Source organism: Microchirus variegatus (assembly GCF_963457635.1).
Source record: "Microchirus variegatus genome assembly, chromosome: 16".
NCBI lineage: Eukaryota > Metazoa > Chordata > Actinopteri > Pleuronectiformes > Soleidae > Microchirus > Microchirus variegatus.
In genome coordinates, this window is record NC_139817.1 from 21,522,088 (window position 1) to 21,544,769 (window position 22,682).

A 22,682-nucleotide genomic window follows, 5' to 3' on the forward strand; every position below is an offset into this window, starting at 1 on the left:
TCTCAGTCGATGTCTTAGGTGTCACAGCACTTTCCAGTGAAATGAGAACCTGCTCGGGAAAGTCCTGTGTTTGTGCTGATCCAAGCGAAAAATCACCATCATTGTTTTTTTGATAGTGGAATGTGGAGAAAATTACAAGGAGACGTTTTTCTCTCCCACAGCTTCTGAATTCACAGAGGTCTCATGTGTTGCTTCAGGGCTTAACCTTTGGTGATTTTTGTTGTTGATGATGATGTTGTGTTTTTGCCTCCATTTGGTCTCCATGAACAGAATCATAAACATATCAAAATAACACAGTACAGCACTGCATCTTAAATATTTAATGTCGAGGATAAACACACAAAACTCATAAAACAACTTATTTCCAGTGTGGTCCTCTAGTTCCACACAATGTGACATTATCTACTGAGTCCTTCATCTGATGACAGGCTCTGTCGAGCACAAATATCAGACCTCACCATAGACTGGATAAAAGTCAACTATTTTGTTAATCGATTAATCAGTTTTGAAGCTTTTTTTTATGATTAAAACAAGATTCAGCGTCTTAAAGGTGCCATATGTAAGAATGTGGCCAAAAACAGCTACTACATTCAAATTCAAAATACCGAGGTCTTTTAGGTTTCGTTTTTTTGACGTAACTGGCAACCCGTGGTTGCTCGGCAGCTGAGACTCTACTGACTAAAATGATTGGTAGACGGCAGTAGGTGGCGCCACATGCTAAAACATGATTTTTCAAAACATAAACATGATTTGCAGTCTGCAAAAGATTTTTTTTAATGCAAATATTTTGTCTGTACTGTTGTTGTTGGTGAGTTGAGTTTGTTATATGAACATTATTCCTGAGTCTCTGTGACATATTAGGAGGATTTTATGGTCAGTTGCTTAAGATTTAATACATAATGCACCTTTAAATGTGATTATTTTCTAATTTCTTTGCTCCACATTAAAACGAAATCATTAAAACTCTTAAAAATCTTTTTGTTTTTTGTTGTTGTTTTCTGACATTTTATGGACCAAACTAAATTTACTTGATTAATTGAAAACCATCAATAGATTAATCAATTGTGAAAAATAATGGTTAATAAAAAGTGCACATAGTCTTCCAGCTTGCTTATTTTTATTTCTCGTTATTAAACCTCAACAAAGCACCGGTCAAATCCGGAATCTTGAAGTTCCGATTATTTTGGGCGAGGTCAACTGTGGTTGCTAGTTGGGCCCGACTTAGGCAGTACATCATTTATCCTGTCAAACTGCCAGATCATCGTTTTCAAGCAGTAGAATTCACTTCTTTGTGTTTTCAGTCATACGGTTCATCTGTGTCTGTTTGCAGTGTGTGGTGCTGACAGGCTTAATCACGATGTGTGTGCTCTCGTTTCACAGTGGTGTGAATGTAACAGACATTTGGTTAAGTTCAAAAGTTGCAAACTAAAGCTTTTACCAAGGACTGAATATTGAGCTTTTATTCCAACGAGTAGAAAATAGAGGATAGTTGTTTCCATTATTGTTAGGAGTGTTTTTGATCATCGCTGTTGTGCAGTAGTAGTTATGTAGTTGTGATGCTGGCCTTGAGTTCATATTAATTTACTCTGTCAAATACTCTTCTCATCAGTTAGTCTGCGACGGTGTATTATTGAGCAGCTGGAGCTCTGGCAGTGTGCAGTAATTTAATCAGCAGGCTTGGATAGCAGCGTGGACTTGAGCTGAACTTCAGTGTCGGGTTGCCGACTTGTTCTGTGGTATCAGAGTTCTTGTGGAGAGAGGTTCGTCCGTTTTTTAACACTTTGACGCTCCAGTCTTGACAAACCTGCAGAGACAGACACACACTGTGACTGTGTTCTGCAGTTCTGGATATGAGGGAACTCGTCTTTAAGGCTTGCACCGTAGCTGTGTGGGAGAGGGTAAGGCCTGAACGGGATTCTCCGTCTATAGATGTGTGTGTTTTCGCTCTGGACAAATCGCCTCTCTCTCTCTCTGTGTGTGTGTGTGTGGTTGTTTCAGATGATCCTCTCCACTGTTGTTTTAAATATCGTTATTATTTCATATTGTTGAACAAGAAAAATACCTGGGCTCGTGCTGCTGTTACTTGTTTGTCCCATTTCTCATTTCAAATTTGGTTTGGGTGATAAACAAATTTAATGTTAACTGTTAATTGTCTTTCAAATCTATTCCAAAATCATGCATTAATGGGCGTTCTCCTCCAGCAGACTTTGGATTCAGTTTGATCTTTACTCATGTGCAGCAAGATCATGTCGTCATGTCGCTAAATAAAGATAAATCGGCAGTGGTATGAAATGATCTTTTTAAAAAGAATAAAAAGAAAAAGGTCGTCACACTGGAGACACTAGACGTAGGCAATGTTTAGATGTTTTACTAAAACAATGAATAACCAATGATCCAATGATCTATTGATGAGTTTACCTTTAAAAAGCAGGGATCGTTACAGAACGGAAAGTCACCATTTTCTTTTTCTAGAAATCATATACATTTTACAGGAAAATTAGCAGCCGAATCACTTTTTTTAATGCTCAGACCATTAATAGACTCCATCACATCTGCTGTTACGTCACACTGAGACTGCATGTGTTTGTAACAGCTGCTGTGCTTTGATACTGGTGCACGCTGATATAAAAGCAGGGTGCTGGGTATTTCCTTGCTATGCTGCTGCCATCGAGCGTCATAGATTTAAAGCATGCCTCTCTCTCCGACCCCCCCCCCCCCCCCCCCCCCTCTCTCTGCACTGGTGATGACTCACACTCCAACACACCCTGCAGATAGAGAGAGAGAGAGGAAGGGGAGCTTTGCTCTTTAATGTGACTCTAATACACAGTACCTGTTCATGTGCCCTGCTTTAAATACTCTGTGTTTTTATAGAAACACCTGGACTCATCAGTATTCACTATGGTTCTCCACAGTCTGGATGTTTCTTGACTATACTTGGACTATACCACTGGGCTACGGGCAAATACATACACTCATCAGATGTTTAGTTAATGCCACTGTGTGAAGGTGATGTCAAACCTTGCATCACAGGAAACTTTGAGCCGTGGTTGAGTTTCCCATCAAAGCACAAGCAAAAATATTGCATCCGTAAAGCGTTGTGTGGAAAGGTGCCATTTATAGGTTGTCCTCGTGATCCCCTCACCATAGGCTGTCCTCCAGTAAGCGAGCTAACATTGTGTGACATTTGCAGTGATGCTGAAGTCCAGCCTGCACGTGCTGCAGTGCCGTAGGTCTGCTGCCCTCAGGATTTTGCTTCTCTGGACATATATATATATATATATAAAAGAGCACCAAGAGCCCGAGCGTGATTAATGGCCATATAATATTATGTGCAGCAGAAAACACAACAGACCCGTCCACCGCCATTTCCTAACCCATGGCCCCACCGGCTGAGAATTACATAACATCGCTGCTCATGTTGATTTTCAATTGCTCGAGTTAATTTATTCTTTGTGCTTGTGGCTCCCTGGTCTCATGAGACATGGAGACATGTGTGCAGTCTCAGATTTAGAGAGGTTTCCTTTTATTTACCCTGGCCCCTTGTTAATGCCTCATCCTTTGCCGTTTCTCTCTCATCCTCCTCGTGCCAGTCCTGGATTTGACTGGCACTCTTTTTTTTCCCCCCTATTAAGTATGTGCTATTTTTAGCACGCTGTGTCAAAACACAACGGTTTCATCCCGTGCATGCTTGTATGTGCTCGCTGAAATAACGTCCTTCCCCCCAGAAGGCTTGAGTGGTCTCTGCATGTGCTGAAGCCCCGTTTGCTGTGTTTCACACTTGCATGCAGACCCATTATGCAACCCTGTGCATCAGCCGCAGGGCCACCAGGCCCAGCAATCCCTGTTCCTCTCATCTTCCCTTTCTTTACTTCACTTTACCCTTTACCTATTTTTATTCCTCTCTTAGCTGACATGACTCAAGGTAATTTGTTTGGATAGCAAATTAAAAGAGTATGTGTTGTAAGGGGTTGGTAAAAGCTGCTGTCATGCAGAGTGCTTCTCTGTTGGTGTACTGGAGTGTGAAGGCAGGTCAGCGGAGGCCAGCAGAAGAGGAGAGGATGATCTGTCCTCTGTTGGCAGTGAGCTCGCTGTGTGCTCATCTCAATGCAAAGTGGAGGGGTTGTATTTTAGGATATAGTCGGCGATGCTACTCTAAATTTCTGATCTAATGTGCTGGGCAGTGCTTTTGGCAGCTTTAACAGAGCGTTGGATGTGCCTTGAATTCATAATATGCCATATATTAATAAGAAACTTTAATTATGCTGCAGGTCATTATGACATTCCCATGAAAAATATATATTTTTTTTGTATACATTTCAGTGTTTGTCCTCATGTGCACATCTACTCTCTCATCTAAAGGTTTATTTATCTTAACTGTGATCTGTGTACATTTCTGCAACTGATGCAACAAGCATCACACTGACAGTGTCATGTAAAGAGATAAATTACTGGCTTTTTACGTTCAGTGAATTAAAGGAACATTACACTCCGTTCACCTCAAATCACTGTGTTTTTAGAGAATGTCTGTTTTTTTTGACACCGCACACGACAAGAACTGCAGACGTTAGTTGACTTTGAAGGTGGTAAATGAGCCTCAGGCTGTAATGTGTGTACAATTTTTAATCAAATTAAATGGAATGTGACACACCACACGCAGACTTCGTATTTTTCAGTCCCTGCTATGTTTTCAAAAACACACTTTTGATCTGGCTTTGTGTTCTCTAGCGAGAAATAAGAATTTTGCATCGGCTTTACACGTAAAAAGAGCATTTCATCAGTTTTACAGAAAGAAAACAACAACTTGCTAACTTGCTGTGAGCGGTGCGACATTCGTTTGTGCGTTCTCACTGATTAAATATGTCTTTTTAAAAACGATAACAACAAAAACTATTCTGTGAATGTAGTATATTAGTATACGCCCATATCTGTCCAGCGATTGTATTATTTGTTTGCTGAAGGATGGTACAACGATGCCTCGGACACGTGGGACATGTTTTGAGTATAATCATGTTGGCTCTGTTGCTGTGTTCACTCTACACAGCCCCGGCCTATAAGAAGCAGCAGAAATTGATGGTACACACACAAACATGCATGCACACACGCACACTCACAGACACACACACACTCAAATTAGTAATACCATTTTTAATTAACCTCACTGCTTATAAACGTGAAGTGCACTAGACTAAATTAGTTGTGGGAAAACAGAAAAGCGTGGTACGACCATTATGACAACAATTAGACGTTTGTGTCTCCCACCTGCTTGTATGGTTTGGACTCTTCCAAGTCAATTTTTCCAGAAGCACAAAGCTAAATTGCCATTTTTTTTCCCTCCCTGGAACGAATCCGTCCATCTTCTAACACTTTATCCTCCACAGCTGACATACGGCGATAGGTGCCAGTCCATCGCAGGGCCACATATACCTACGGTCAATCTGCCGAATCCCCAAATCTGCATGTTTTGGACTGTGTGAGGAAACCAGAATCTGGAGAAAACACACACACACACACAGGGAGAACAATTCAATTCAATTCAATTAATTGAGTGTGTGCACTTGGCACTTGAAGATAAAAAACTGCCTTTTAACAAACAGAAATCTCAGACAGAACCAGACTCAGAGTGTACGGACATTTAAGCATAGTAGGCTTCATTGGAGCCAATATCTGTTTGTTTACAATACCTGCTAAATGTAGCAGCAGACATCCATTGATAACAAAATTAACCGCACGGCCAAAACAACATTAGTTTGAGACCTGCGGCTCTCGTTGACCCTGGACTTACGAGGCTTTGTACTGTGAAAACAAGCTATATAGAGAGTCAACAGCTTGCGTGATAGGCGGCTCATCGTCAACATCATCATCACCATCATCCTTTCGCCTACTCGACGGCGTACAAAACTCCCGTGTGATGAACCGAAGATTTCAAACTTTGATTCATCAGTCCATGACACCTTCTTCCAGACTTCAGTAGTCCATTGGCGGCGTTTCATGGCCCAGGAAAGACTCTTCTTCTTATTCTGACGTCTTAGCAATGGCTTTCTTGCTGCAACTCGACCGTTCAAGTCTTCTCTTCACAGTTGAAACTGAACTTGCTTTCTAAGACCACTATTAAGCTGTGCTTGAATAGTGTGTACTATATATTGTAGCAAAAGGGGAAAATGTGAATGTGGATTTTGCTCCTGTTCCTTGTGGTTCGCCTTTCCTATTCATATATGCTTCATTTACAGATTCCATTTCAGTTAATGGTTGTATTAAAGCGGAATTTAATTAGTGTGTATCCATTAAAGGATTATTTCCTTTCTCAGTCTGACCACTTGTATGATTTGGCACTCATTAGCTGCTCAGGCAGTGACCAGTAACTGCGTGTCCTGTAAATTGCCAGCGATGGTGAAAGAGTGAACGAGGCAAAGGCGTCTGTTTCTGCTGTGATTGTGCCAGACTCTTGTAGGGTGAGAGCCTCACTATTTATCTCCGCAGAGGCACCACCTGTCTCCCATTACTGTGCATCTCCAACAACCCCACAAATGTAAAAACTTGTCATATTAGAGTCTGTCTGGTTTTGTAAAAGCTAAAAAGCCACGTCTGACACGTCTATAATAAACTATTCACAGTGACACAGCCTTTTTGTCATATCTATAAGTGGCTGGTCTTCTTCATATGACCGCTCTGTCCATTTTCCTGTTTCTCTCGCATAAAAGAGTATTAATGGATCTATATGTGCCTTCACTCTGACAGCAGACAATTACATAAAGGAGGCGAGATGTCTGTTATGTGTCTGCTATAGCAGTGGGAAGCTGATTTCAGAAGTAAATTGTACTGCTGCAAAACCCAGTTTCTGCAGTTTCTGCCCCTGCACTGCTGCTGTATACACGCAAATAATCCCTCAGTCAGATGAAGGATGCGGCAAAAATGTCAAAAAGTTAAGTTGAGGTAACTCCTACTTTTAGGTGTTTTGCTGTTCATCAAGATTATCATGATTCTGAGGGAGAAAACAACTTAAAGCGGACCTAGACCGGAAGTTCCAATTAACGCAGTTAACAATCAATTCAGCCATTGCTGAGAACGGTGTGTTGTATTGTAATTTCGGGCTCAGCGAGATCTCTGAAAAGACCCGGTCCGGTTACGTAAACAGCAGTTCTCCGGAACAGCAGATCATCCTGCTCCGGGCACTAGTCCGGGCACATCCGGTTGCGTACATTGAACCGCAGAAGAAGAATAATGTCCGTTGTGGAGGTGTTTCACGAGCGACAGTGTCTTCTGACTCTGGGTCTGACTCCGGGTCAAAGTCATAAAAGGGACTGCGGCGGGGAGTCGTGACAAAGCTATTTTTAAACATTGTTAAAACAATGTTTTGATAATGAGCAGCAGTGCATCCACCGTTCCAGAGGGGGGAGCTGTGCTTCTGAGAGCGGGCGTGCTGAATATGTCACTTCCGGGTATTGGCCAATCACAAGACAGCTGGGAAGGCTCTACGCTGGCTGGCCAATCACAACACAGTCTGTCTTCTGGGTGTGAGAGTTGAGTCTGATATATCGCGGCTGGGGAACAGCGTCAGAAAAGAGGATTTCTATCGGCTCGTTTACAGCAACTAGGAGGTTTTTGACAATAAAAACAAGTTAATGTATATAGGTAAACCTCCATAATTAACATATATGTGCCTCAAGACCACTCTATGTGAGCTTTAAAGTGTCTACATATGTGTGTGTGTGTGTGTGTACAGAGGCAGAATAATGACATCAACAACAGCAAATGACCAAAAGTTACACAGTGCAGCTTTAAGCAGCAGTTTTGCACAGACTATAATTGGTCACACATTTGCGCCCCTTGAGTAAAGAATATGAAAGGAAAGGTGTACGTATTATATTGGCTTTGCAATCTGGAGAGCAAACTTTCTAAGTCACCAGCTGTTGTAATTAGTGAATTGAAAGGCGATGGAGAGCTGTTCCCAGCATCCAGTGCAGCTCCTCCCTCCCAGAATGGAGCAGCATATGTCTGAGTCTCTGGCACATGATCAAAGTCAGCAACAAGCCACCTCAGCTGGGGACACACACTTTGACTGGGTGCTGCTGAATGTGTGGTGCAGGAAGATGTTTGAATTAGTCAAAGCCAGTGTGGAATCAGTGTTTGAGGGTTCATCATTACATTCTGTCATAATGAGGCAAAGAAGTGAGGTGTTTTTGTCATGTTGTGGTCGGCGTCTGCTGCTCTGATGTAAGGCGTCACACTTCCATAACTGCAACTGACTGATGACCCAAATGCAGATGCCAGGCCAAGTAGATATCAGGCAAAATGTCTTTCTTTACTCAATCCATAAAAGGGTCAGTACACAGACAAATGTAACAACATTTTACAGGCTGAAGACGAGGTCCAAAAACAGGTCACACACTGGCAGAAACTGAAAGCTGAGCAGTGGTTAAAGGAGTCATATTATACCCTATTTCTCCAAGTTAACCTAGTTCCCTGGTGTCCTGATGAACATGTCTGTGACATGCTTTGGTCAAAATACCATAAGGATGAAGCACCACAGCAGTTCAATCACCCTGCCAAAACAGCCCTGTTCAGAACGCTCTGTTTAGTAGTATCTCTTTAAAAAAAAACAAAAAAAACTTAAGGGACAGGAAATGACATCAGCCACAGAGGCTTCTGGGAGCTAACAGCAGTTAGCATTTGGAAAAGTGATCATTTGCAGGCACTAGCAGGCACATTGCCGTCATATATAACATGTATTCATTAGACGGATAAATCCTCTGAGGCTGGAAGTTTGTGTAGAACTCTGTGCTGCACTGTGGAGCCAAGAATACAATGTTTTGCGGACTTAGCGGACTGCTGGTTTTCAGATACTATTGCCCTCGCCTGCACTCTTGCATGTTTTACAGACAAAGCGGAGCTCTGCGAGACAACAATTCCAGGAATTTAGTGCGTTGTGACGTCCCAATGAGTGCGGAAGTCAACATCGTGTGTTCTATCTCCTGAACTTAGACTGAGGAGGACCACAAAAACATGAGTGAGTCATCTTTGTTCACACTTTGCCGACTGATAGGACCTGATATAAGGATTTAAATGATTAAAAAGTTGATTTTGCATAATGTCCCCTTTAAAGAGTGAGGTGAGCAGTTGAACACAGCTGAAACTAATTGAGTTTTAATTAGAAAGATGGTGAGAAAACACAGGAGGTGATGTCGTCTGAAAGGAGAGAGCGTGTCTAACAACATAAAACTGGAAATTATAATTAAAATAGTAACAAAAACATTTTCAAGGTGTTGGAAGAGGTTTTATGGCTGCGTAATAAAGTTGAGCATAATAAGTAATGCAGTGGAAAGAAGAGTGAGTCACTGTGACTCCTCAGTCATTTCATAAATTGCAGGTGTGGATTAAACTATTGCTGGTAATTGTCACCACTGTGATGATCGTCCCGTTTGTGCCAAAGGTTTCATCAGCGTGAGTCTGAGCGATCAGTGTCGTAATTATCCGTCTTATTTCACCTTGACCTTTCGCAGGTCAGTGAATTCACATCATCAGGAACATTGGGATAACACCGAATCGCAAATAGGACAACATGTAATGTTTTGTGTCATAATCAGCTTATCTGGTTTGGAGCCCGGGCGTGCAGACAAACAGGTCCGCCTGCGTCCATGTGAATTAATTTGATCGTGGCAGGTTTTGCCATGAAGAGTCGCTTTTTGTGTTGGCTACTTGTGTGACCTTATAAAAAATTCTTAACCACTTTATTAATATTTAATTTTTGTTTGCCACAAGATTCCAACCTTGTTTGATGACGTTGTAGTGCAGTTTTTTCAGGTATTTACACAAATATCCAATTGGTCAATAACATTAAGCAGTAATTCATCACATTTTGTAGACATGGCCAAGACGAGCTGCTGACGTTCAAACTGAGCTGATTTCTTCGTTCGTGCACACAGATTTATTGGGTTTACGCCGATTGTTAGGAATAATAAAGTGGTTAGGTGTGGCTAACCACTGAGTACCGTTGTTTCCTGTACGTACAATTGCATCGTATTAGTGGGACTTGATTACGGGCTCCTCTGCTTAGTTTCTAATGTTGACGCCGCGGCTCCTCGAGGGCCGAACACTTTTTATCATCTCAGCATCTCCTCCTCCACCTGCACAGCAACTGGCCCCCTCTAATGAGACTGAACGAGCCCTGCCGTGATGCCGTGGTCTTAAACTCTCACTGTTGTGTATTTACACACTGGCCACCTGGGTGCTTTTAATTCTCCATCAAAATTATGCTACACCGGCTCTCTCGGGGGAACGTCACACGCAGGGAAAATCTGCAAGAAAGTTGAATTACGGTGGTTGAACATTGAATTTATTTGACTGGGACTCACTTCATAATACATAGTACGTAGTAATAGATCTGTAATGTATTTGCAAAGTGGGTTTTCCACGATGACTCTTTGATGACGATGAATGTTTGTTTAAATTGTTCAAAACCTTTTGAAATCAGTGTAGTTGGATAAATGCATGAGTGCGTTGTTTTTGTGTGTTCATGTGTCGCAGCTCTGTGCATCTTCAATCTCCAATTAACTCAACTCAACTCAACTCAACTTTATTTATAGAGCGCTTTAGGCAGCTAAAGCTGGTACAAAGTGCTTAACAGTACAATAAATAAAACATGGCACATAAAACATAGGAGACAAAATAAAAACAATAAAACTATAAAACAGTAACAATGTTTAAATAATAAAAAAACAATAAAACTATAAAACAATAAAAATGTTTAAACAATAAAACACTAAAACAAGAGCAGAGTCTCATGCTGAGTTGAACGCAGAAGAATAAAAATGTGTTTTAAGATGAGTTTTAAAAATTAAACAGAATACGAGGAAATATTTGTGGTGCAAGGAGTCAACTCCCGAGTGCACTCACTTTGTTCTTTTGGTTTTGAAACAATCACAGTAAAAGCTGCAGAGGTGATTCACGTTTTTATGGGAAACATAATTTGTGACAAGGTGCTCACTACTCTTGGCCATAAGAGACAAAGGTTACCATGCGAACTGGTGGAACTGTGTGTGTGTGTGAGTGGGCACCAGCACTGGGCGTTCCTCAATTGCTTGGTTGCAGCAAAAAAATCCATCCATCCATCCATCATCTACCGCTTCATCCTCCACCAGAGGGTCGCGGGGGGTGCTGTGCCTATCTCAGCTGACACTGGGGCGATAGGCGGGGTACACCCTGGACAGTTCGCCAGTCCATCACAGGACCACATATAGAGACAAACAACCATTCACTCACACTCTCACACCTACGGTCAATTTAGAGTGACCAATTCACCTAATCCCCATATCGCATGTTTTTGGACTGTGGGAGGAAGCCGGAGAACCCGGAGAATACTGCAGCAAAAATCATCATCTGATTTTCTCTGTGGACCTTTAGTCAGCAACAATGGATCAGCTGTCAGAACACGACAATAAAACATGTTTATTCTGTGAGCCCACAACCATTTTTCTCTGTAATGGTGCGTTATTGAATCCAGTGTTTGTCACCACACTCACTCCATTCTATCTGCTGTGTAGGAGTCTGTTGTGGCTTGCATGAGTAATTTTTTTTTTTTAGTTTCCATTAAGTTAAAAGTCTCATCTGACGTCTTGGTGTTTATGCAGTGAGATTATCAGATTTACAGTCCTCTCTCTCCCTCGAGCCTCTCATACACACTGGGTCTACTCTTTCAAATTAGCACCCTATTTTAAACAACCTTACATTTTTATTATAGCTCCTTCTCATCACTCCTTTTTGTAACAGAAGCCTGTGACAGTAGCCAATTGTTTTTCTTTAAGATTGTCTGTCTGTTGGTTTTCGCTTTCATTATTCATACTCCTCTCCGCTCCTCTTCCTCGCTGACAGTGTTCCCCCTTCTTCTCTCCCTCACCTCCCTTGTTGCTCTTCAGTAGTAGTGTGTTACACTCACAAGACATCAGCAGGCAGGGAGTGTAGCGTTCAGAGGCGCACAGAGGTCAGAACCTGGTGATAGTGGCACTTTCATTTCAGATTCAGCAGCAACGCCAAGGCATGATGTTAGGAGATAGAGCGACTGTGAAGGGAAGAGGAGAGAAAGGGGGTTGGAGAGCATGTGGAAGACAGACTTTATTTTAATAGATATTCCTTTTGCCACTGCTGCATGATTTTTAATATGCCTGATAGCAAACGACTCACCGAGGTCTTACACTCTGAGAAAAAGCTGAGGAGCTCATATGGTAAATCCTGGCTCCATCCCATTTTTTTATATCTCCATTGTGATCATTCAGTCATTCGTCATCACTCTTGTTTGTCTTAACCTTACTTTTTCACCCTTTCCCCCTCTCCCTCGTGTGTGTGTGTGTGTATTCTGGCATATCCACCGACCTTATCATGAGGCAGAATCTTATTTCTGAGGAACTTTAGGGTCAGGCAACTGAGTGTCGATGACGTGACCTTAGGAGAATAGTTGCGCAAACGTGATACGTGTGTGTGTTCAGGGATGTACTCATTGACCTCTGGGAGCTACGCTTGTTTTTTCTTTCTGCAAATCTGTGATTCAGCAGTCAGTCTGTGGGTTTTGTGCACACTTATACGCTCAGGCACACACACACACACACACACACAGTTCAGTATTAGCACACAGACTTAAGCTGTGGAGGTTATGTAACTTACGCTGCCATTTGAAATGATTCAAATGATCCTGAGCGGCTGCCGTGCTGCATGTGAACTATAATCATATACTTAATGTTATGCTTCATGCTGTGCTACACATGCGTGCTGAGTGCAACCCCTTCTTGGGTGTTGCATAAGAGTAGTGAGTCCTCTTTTCCTCTTTTCAGATCCTGGCAACATAGTGACTTGCTAACACTCGACAGCCGCACTGTTTCCTGCAGCTTCATTAAAGGCTTTTTTTCTGTGGCTACAAGAAAACAAACACATAGCAGCAACAAAGTAGTGTCTGGGGAGTGCCGCTGACAAATTGGCTGCACAGCTACAGCATGTGCCACAAATTGAGGTGATACACTCTTTCTGAGTGTAACTATTCCCAGTAAAAAGTTAAGTGCTTTATCTCTTGTGTGGCCATCAGCTGTGTTTTCATGTAGGTCTGCTGAGTTGTAGCCTGCTGTGTGTCTGCATATTTTTTTTTGTGAGGATTAGTATTCAGTGTCATAAGTAGATGTGAAGTTAACATAAAAGATTTTGCAAGAACAGATGCTGCTGTAAAACTCATCCCTTGAGCGAGCTTCACTTGCTCTGTCTATATTTAAAAGCCCCACCAGATATTTGCTGTTTGCATAGACTCAACCCCCGGGGAACAAAATAAATAAAAAAGTATGCCTTGCCATTGGTAGGATTATAACCCATCATTATGCACCATGCATATTCAACTAAACAAGGGATGAGAGAGCAAGAAACACACACATAGAGTGAGACAAGGGGAGAGAAAGAGAGAGTAATGAGGTTACCCCTGGTCACCAGAGATTATACACCGAGCTTTCCCATCTACCAAAGATCAGAAGATTGAACGCTGAGTGTGGGGAAAGCCTCCTACTGTATGTTAATTAGTTGTTGTGGAAGAAATACTGCCGTGTGTGTGAACCATGTTACACCACGAGGCTCCTGTGCTCTTAAATAAAAGAAAAGGGTCAGCAACAACAAAAATGGTGGAAGTAAAAACCTTGCATGTATTCAGTCGTGGTGTGATCCTGGGGGAGCTGACCATGGTACTGAACACTGAGCCAGCACACAGCGTCTCGTCTTCTTCTGTTAGTATTTGTCCAATTAGACACGCAGATAGTATGATACTGTATTATTAGTGTTTAAAATTACATAATGTGATGGTTTTAGACTGTTTTGCATTTAAAACTGAATCTACGTGTGCTTCAATTAATTATACATAGCTTTTCATTCTACAGTAAAGAAGAAAAACAATGCTTTTTAGAGATTGGTCATTGGTTTTCAAAGATGTTTGATATATACCGTCTGACAAAAAACACCCGTGGGTAGTTGTTCAGCATGAAAACTGTCCTGACTGCACAGGTCTGTAAGTCATGTAGGTTGTATAGATTACTGTGGATACACCTCTCCTGAGCACACATTTGCATTAGTGCCACTGAAGCAGGAAAGCTAGACCCAGCCTGTGGGGATGGTTCACCTCATCTGTCTTCATCCTCTGCGCTGTAAAAAGAATCTCCACTTAAACAGCACCTCATTACTCACAGTGGCAGCCATTTGAATCTTTTAAACGAGTGGGAATTTTAGTTGAACATTGGCAAATAAAATAAAATACACGGGCCTGAGAACAAGCATTAATCTGTCGATTGTTTTCTCGGTGTAATCGTTTGCTCCACAAAATGTCAGGAAACATTAAAAAAACGTTGATCAGTGTTTGTCAATCCTGGGAATAATGAGGTTCTCAAATGTTTTGTTTTTATTCACAAACCAAAATGATTCACTTTTAATGATTTCTTTGTTTTTGTTGGAGCAAAGAAGCAAAGAAAATATTCACATTTCAGAAATGTTGTTTTAATCATAAAAAAAAGATGATGATATTGATGATCAATATAGTTGACGATTAATTTAGCAATTGATTACACAAGTAATTGTTATTTGAAACATTTCCATGTTTCAGTAGATACCGAGCACAAAACTCAAACTCTTGCTTGTGTCTGAGTTTGCAGCCTTGTTATGTGTGTTATTAGCCTGGATTTAACAAATCCCAAACGCAGAAAATGTTCAAACATCTCTTAATTATGAATCATTCTCGTTTGTTGTGTTTAAGTCCTTGAAAGAATGGAAATTGTAGAGCGCGTGCACACATTTCACATACATGTGATCGGGGGAAAACACCACAAGCTTACAGATCATGAAAGGGTCAAAGCTTGTTCTTCTTCTTCCGTCTGCTCCTCCTGTTCTCTGAGCCGATCGATCACTGTTTTATTAAACATTGCCTGGTGACGAGGCGAATCAGCAGATGTAGCAGAGTAAAAAAAAATGTCTTCCATTTGAATTAATGGATTGTGATCTGTGTTCAAAGTCAAAGCTGCAGTGAGCACTGGCTGTGATGAAGTGCACATTAATGCAGCATGTATTGCATGTGTGCTGTGGGCCTCTGGTGGATCCGCTTGTGCCTATTTTAGTATTGTTCCGGGACACATGGTGCCATATTACCAGTGTGTGTGTGTGTGTGTGCGTGTGTGTGCTGATAAAACCCCTGTTTAATTCTGTGCACTTATCTCAGTACACACACAGTTGCACTACAGTCACTCCCGTCATAGTAAGGGAATGTTTTTCATGCACTGGTATGAAACTGAAGACCTGACGGATGAGGCAATAATGTAATCCATGTATTTTCTGGCTGTGCATTAAATGACTGCACATGATGTCCATGTGTTTACCCTCACAGATAGAACGGAGCGCATCCAAGCTTGATAAAGTGTTACCTTTACATTAAAAAATGTAAAGTGAAATCACAAAAAGCGCTACTTTGATGAAGGATGAGGGTGTGGGTGTGTCCCATTTCTAGCTGCGTGCCACTGCTGATATGCAAGTGCTGAAGAAGATTCCCCACCACTCAGTCATGTTTTGGCTCACTAATCCCACAGTATAGAGAAAGCTGAACCACCTCTTTTCATTGTAATTCCATCTAAAGCAGTGTTCAGCGAGCAGCTCAGTTAAATGGCTGTTTGATGGAAACATATCAGGCATTTAGAGGGACTTTATGGTGTCAGCTAAGCACAGGTTGAACCGTCTGTTACTACACATGAACAGAGTCTACATTACATGTGCAATTTACATTTAAATTTGATTTAAAACATTGCAGATGTAATTAATACACTTAAGTAAGGCAGAATTCAAGTGGCTAATGCAGGTTTACCTTCGTCCTTAAATGCAACAACGCCATAGTTAGCATTAAAATAAATATACTGAAGATCTTTTGAAGCTTATTCTCCCAAAATCCAATGCGATGCAACAGTTGTGATTTATCCAGTAATCTGCATTGTCATTGCGGAGCCCGTTACAAACTGAATTTGTAACGCATTCGCACACATAATATTAATAACATTCTTGTGAATTACCTAGAGAGCTGCATAAGTAAAATGAGGATAACTAAATAAAATGTCGCATTTTATTGTTTGAAAATACACTTGCTGCAGCTGGGGTCTTTTTTTTATTAAAAAGTGCCATCAAATTCTATATAAAGTGGCCCTAATCTGGGTTTAAAGGTGCATTATGTAATAAATCTAAAGCAACTGCCCATAAAATCCTCCTAATATGTCACAGAGACTCAGGAATAATGTTCATATAACAAATTGAACTCACCACCAACAACAGTACAGCTTAAAAAAAAAAAAAAAAAATCTTTTGCAGACTGCAAATCATATTTATGTTTTGAAATCATGTTTTGGCATGTGGCGCCACCTACCGCCGTCTACCAATCATTGCAGTCAGTAGAGTCTCAGCTGCCGAGCAACCACGGGGTTGCCAGTTACGTCAGAAAACGAAACCTAAAAGACCTCGGTATTTTGAATTTGAATGTAGTAACTGTTTTTGGCCACATTCTTACATATGGCACCTTTAAATAGACAATGATATAACTTGTCATTATTCACACAAATATGATCATAAATCTGTCAGTTTCCCTTCACTTCATAGCGTTAGGCAGAGAGAGCCCCTTCTGTGTGTCGTTATCCAATCCATTCCACTTGTTCAAATAGAGAACTCCCACATCACCGCAAATCCAGTCCACGTTTTCCCTGCGACCTTGCTTGCACTCCTGCAGCGTTTGTGCACCTTGAAGCACACAGAGTAGAATACGGCAGCTAGTTACAGTGAGTTAGCTCCAGCCGGGTGGTATAGTCCACAGACCTTGGTGTGGAAGGCAGGGGTTTAAAACCTCATCAGGATGAATCTCTCTCTGTGCACACACACAACCACCCCCCCCCCCCCCCCCATTCTCTCTTTGCCTCATTTTGACACCTATCAGGAAGCTTATGTTCCTGACAAACCATTGCAGCCATCCTCTGCTTTTTTTTTCTCTCTTCCCCCCCCCCCCCTCAACCCCCAGGAGACTGAGATCAGCACCACAAGGAAGGAGTGTGAAGCACTTGAGGCAGAGGTGAAGAAGAAAAATCAAACATGTCAGACTTTGGTAAGTGCTCCAAAAATATACAACAGCTTGGCCTCAGTGAGTGAGAGGATGCTAAAAGTGAAAGGAGGCTTGAATTGATTTGTACCTGAGAGACTCGTCTGCTGCCATCACACACACACACACACACACACAAACGTCACAGGTCACTGCCGCACTCAGTCGCTGAAGACTGAAATTGAAAAATGGGAGCCGTTAGCTAACAGTGTCTGTGGGTTCAGCTCTGTTTTTGTGCTGGAAACAGATTTAAAATTAAAAAAAAAACACTTTGCTGCAGTAATTGAATTCTCAGCATGTAATCAGGCACAAACACAGAGGAAATACATGGTGTTGGGCTGTAATGTATTTACAAATGTGATCATTGCCGGTGGAATCCTTTAAAGTGTAACTTTATAGGATTTTGTGTGCTCATTAGCAGCATTGTTAGCAGCAGTGTATTTTTGAAGCATCAGCTTTGGTGTCTCAGGAACACCTTGGGAGAATTTCCTTTTTTGGAAGATTTTGGAACCAATTCTTGTCGCAAATGAGCATCTCACAAATGCTTGGAGGGAAATGAATCTAGTACAGATGTACACAACGATGAACTATTGATGTACACGTTAAAGGTGCATTATGTAATAAATCTAAAGCAACTGGCCATAAAATCCTCCTAATATGTCACAGAGACTCAGGAATAATGTTCATATAACAAACTGAACTCACCAACAACAACAGTATAGACAAAACATTTGCATTAAAAAAAATATTTTGCAGACTGCAAATCATGTTTATGTTTTGAAATCATGTTTTGGCATGTGGCGCCACCTACAGCCGTCTACCAATCATTGCAGTCTCAGCTGCCGAGCAACCACGGGTTGCCAGTTACGTCAGAAAACAAAACTTTAAAGACCTCTGTATTTTGAATTTGAATGTAGTAACTGTTTTTGGCCACATTCTTACATATGGCACCTTTAATTATGACACAATCAAGCACTAATAATACCTTTATTTATATATAACTGTCCTGAAACAAGTTAGAAAGCACTTTAAAAACATAATAAAACAACATTAAATAGGACCAGGTGTGGACCATGTGACTGTATATTTTCTGGTGGAGCTGTGCATCAGTGAGGTGTGGTGATTCAAGTTTTTTCACCTCGGTAAAAATGTAACTTTCATTCATTTTCATATGGTGTTTGGTGTCTCTGTAAGAAAGTTTTTTTCATAATGCCCCAGAAATGTCATTCTGGTAAATGGAGTGACCTTGATGGTAAAAAAGAGAGAGAAAGAACAAGGTTAAAAGAATCTGCTTAGAAGACGTGTCTGACATTGTTGACATTGAAGCAGTGGGTCAGTGACTCTATCTTGTTCCTTTGTTGCTCCTTTGATTTCTGTCCAGTGTTTAGTGTCACATGTCAGTGTGACGTTGGTAATTATTGGAACATGAATGGAATTATTCGTTTTTGTGGCGGTGCCGTTCGACAAGTCTTTTGATGAATGGGCAAATCCATCAAATGACGCACAGCTGATGTATGAGCCGCTTGTACAAACTGCAGTGTTTCATCTTTTACAAGGTAAAGTGAGGAGCTATTGATCAAATGTCCAGTCATTTCCTCAGTGTCGAGCATTTTCCTCTTGATTTTGGTTCTCATTTGCCAGACGCTTCAAGTGACTTACAAGTGAGCAGCATATTAAAACTCCAGCTCGGAACTTATCTTGAGTGTCGCTTCTCACCACAGACGTCTTCCTTTCAGTCTCTCGAAACACGTGTTTCAAAGATATTGAGGATATTTCTTAAATAACTTTAGCAGAGCCGTTAATGCTGTTGCATTCACTCTGTCAGCTGTGATGTAAAACACCGTTAAACAGTTTTGCACACATGCACACCAAATGATAGTGAATGTGACCTCTGCATGTATTATACAGTGAACACACACACACGCTGGGCTTGCTCAGGGGCACCACAGCTCGCTTGGACCTTCCTGGGATTTGAATCAGTGACCTTTCCCGGTTACGAGCGCAATTCCTTTCCTCTTGGAAAAGGGCTGCTTGTTGCGCAATGGTTTGGAATGTGACAGATATTTGTTGATATAGCGGGGTTTTTGTGGTTACTAGTGCTGTGTTTTTGTGGATTTCCTGTTTTATCTTGACACTTCCTGTGTTGATACTCACCGCCTGTCTTGTCCTGGCACAACTCAGATCTCTGTCTGCTTTCCCACATTTTAGATTATCTGCACCTCCTATTTAGTGTCACCTGTGTCTAGAAGTCTCTCCCTCCCTATTGTATATATATACATAGACACACACCCACCCTTTTCCATTTGTTCTCTTTCAGATTGTCTGTTTTAGCTCCTCATGGCCTTTTGCTTTGCTTTGTTCTGACTTTATTTTTGCTTTCTTATGTTACACTTTGGATTCTTACCTGCGCTCACCTGTGATTTGTTGCTGCAGACTCAGAAGTCACTCAGTTGCCTGAACTGTAGTTGTTATTTGAAGGCGTTGATCTTGGTAGTTTGCAGAGCTTCAGCCAGGTGGTTTAACGCTGTGTAGACTAAAGTAACCGCTGACCATCAGTGGCTGATATTTGATGTTAGATTATTTTCGCTGGGAAACATGGTGAGTCATCAGTCTGTGTCACAGCAGCAGGAGATCATTTAAAATGGACCTAGAACAGAAGTTCCAATGAATGCGTCATTACCTTGTTTATGAAGCCCTGAAGGTTCAAAACAAACAGTTCAGCCACTGCTGAGAACGCTGTGTTTTATTGTAATCTCGGGCTCAGCGAGATTTCTGAAAAAACCCGGTCCGGTTACGTAAACAACAGTTCTCCTGAACAGCAGATCCTCCTGGTCCGGGCACTAGTCCGGGCACATCCGGTTGCGTACATTGAACCGCAGAAGAAGAATAACGTCCGTTGTGGAGGTGTTTCACGAGCGACAGTGTTTTCTGACTCTGGGTCTGACTCCGGGTCAAAGTCATAAAAGGGACGGGGAGTTGTGACAAAGCTATTTTTAACCATTGTTAAAACAATGTTTTGATAATTCCAGAGGGGGGAGCTGCGCTTCTGAGAACTGGTGTGCTGATTACGTCACTTCCAGGTATTGGCCAATCACAAGACAGCTGGGAAAGCTGTCGTTGGCTGGCCAATCACAACACAGTCTGTCTTCTGGGGGTGAGAGTTCACTCTGAAACAGCGCGACTGACGAGAGCTTCAGTCATCGGCTCGTTTACAGCAACTAGGAGGTTTTTGACCATAGAAACAAGTTCATGTATGTAAGTAGACCTCCATAACTCACATATATGTGCGATAGGACCACTCTATGGGAGCTTTAAACCACTGCATACATTAAGGTGTAAGTGGATAGATTTGGTCTGAGAGGTTTTACCATTACAGTTACATGAGCCACACTGAACACAACCACTTCATATTACAGTATGATGACATGGAGAGCTCTGTTTAGTCTGGGTGATGATTAGAGAATGACTTTTATGGGTTTTTGCAGCGATGTTGATCTCAGATGTCAGTGCAGCTGATGATGCTGGGGTTTTTTGGTCGGTGTTTGGCTGATGTTCTGTTTTCATCATCTATCTGATAAAATATAACCATAACAAACGATTCACATTTAATTAATAACATATATCATCGGTCTCTCCAACCTGCATTTTGTCTCTGCATGTCATTTTCGATAATGTGTTAGATCAGGGGTGTCAAACCTGCGGCCTGGGGGCCACATGTGGCACCCTAATCAATTTCATGTGGCCCACCACTCAATATCAAAGTTTTTGATTTATATTTGAATTTAATATGATTTTTTTTTGGTTTGTGGTCTATATTTTACTCCATATCAAAACACACAGTTCATGATAGAATATTGTGATAATTAATTAAAAGCTAATATCGCTTTGAACAGGTCTGGTGTTTTCTCAATTGGACTTCTTTTTTTACTTGACCTGTTACATAAATATAAATATAATAAAAAAACATAACTAAATATACATGACAGGTCATCAAATAATTAAATGTAATATTGTATAAAGTATTATAAGTATATTATATAAGTATATTGACATAGCAGCAAGTTTCTTAGAACAAAATGTGTAACAATATAGTACATAAAAGAAATAATCTGCACTCATGTCACTCATGATAATGATAATAATAACAATCATCATGTGAAGTGATGTCACTGCAGTCGTCTTTCTGTAAGTGTAGGGAGTGCAGTTTTAGTACAATTGTATTTATAGACTTTACAGTGTGTGGTTTGAGAGTTGATAAAAAAATACAGACTGATTTAAAGTTCAGCACTAAATATAAAATGATGGAACAGAAGTAAATACTGTACAGAGTAGTGAGATGTTTTTCTATGAAAGCAATGAGCTGTAGGGATTCGGCAGTAATTTGTATGACTCTGTTTGGTCATAGACCATTTGAATTCATTCCCTCGTGCCCTTAAGTCATTTCTTTAGATGAGATGCCCCATATTTACACTCCATTAGGACTGTTGACTGCCCTACTCTCACATTCCCTGCATAGAGCAGCACTTCCCTCCTCACCCACTGTCAGCCTGCTGAGTTTGGGCAAAGATACCCCGAAGGGCAAAGTGTCCCCAAACAGCGAGTGGAGAAGGGAGGCCACGGTCTCCACAAACTGCAGCACAGCTCTTATCTCCTCGTGCACTGAGCACTGAGAACAGATACGCACACACAGACAAGACCAATGAACACTATTGTGAGGGGAATGTGAGTTGACACTAATGTCAGCCCCTGTTTGCTCCAAACTGACTTTCCTGTGTCTCGCACTCCCCTGTTTCTCCCCTCATCAGGTTAAAGTAAAGAGTGCACATAAAGAGTAGAGCAGGTGATGGATTTTTAACAATGTGTCTGCCAAACACTGACGTGTGACGTGACAGAAGATGTGCTCAAGTGTTGACATTCCGGCACTGGTGTCAATGACGTGTCCTCTTGGTGTATATAGTTACTGTGTGTGTGTGAGTGAGTGAGTGACCGTTAACACTGGCATCGCCATCTTGCACCTCTGTGTCTCTGAGTGTGTGTGTGTGTGTGTGTGTGTGTGTGTGTGTGTGTGTGTGTGTGTGTGTGTGTGTGTGTGTGTGTGTGTGTGTGTGTGTGTGTGTGTGTGTGTGTACAGAACATGCCTCCGTTCATTTTCAAGTTCTGGCTGTTACCATGGCGACAGGCATTGGGTGTGCCACTGTCGCACAAATATGTTACAGTGCTAATTGAACATCAATACGGAGGCAGACAACAGGCAGACTCCAAGGAGGGTGGAGCCATTGTAAATATACAGTATGCCTCTGTATATATGTATACATATATAGATATAGATATAGATATAGATATATATCTATATCTATCTATATATATATATATATAGATTGATATATAGATAAATTAAATTAAAGGCATGATTGGCATTTGTATTGTACAGTATTTGTCAGATCTATTTCCAGAGAGCCCCTCATTTTGTATACTTTTAATTATTAAGTCGATTAAATTAATAGCTGCGAAAGGTTGTAATGCACTTGTGTTCATGAGACTGTCGTCTAAATTGAAA

The 22,682-nt window shown here is 41.2% G+C and overlaps 1 protein-coding gene across 1 annotated transcript in view; it reads left to right on the forward strand.

Annotated features, from left to right (window-relative positions):
- Nucleotides 1-1,850: 1,850 nt before the first annotated feature.
- Nucleotides 1,851-22,682, forward strand: part of rimbp2b (RIMS binding protein 2b) — a gene marked incomplete at both ends in the record, with an annotated part of 56,917 nt that continues 36,085 nt past the window's right edge. The window contains 2 exons of the mRNA XM_083902665.1: nucleotides 1,851-1,898; nucleotides 17,048-17,131. Of these exons, the coding sequence (XP_083758791.1) occupies nucleotides 1,851-1,898; nucleotides 17,048-17,131 (132 nt within the window). The remainder of the gene's footprint in view (nucleotides 1,899-17,047; nucleotides 17,132-22,682) is intronic.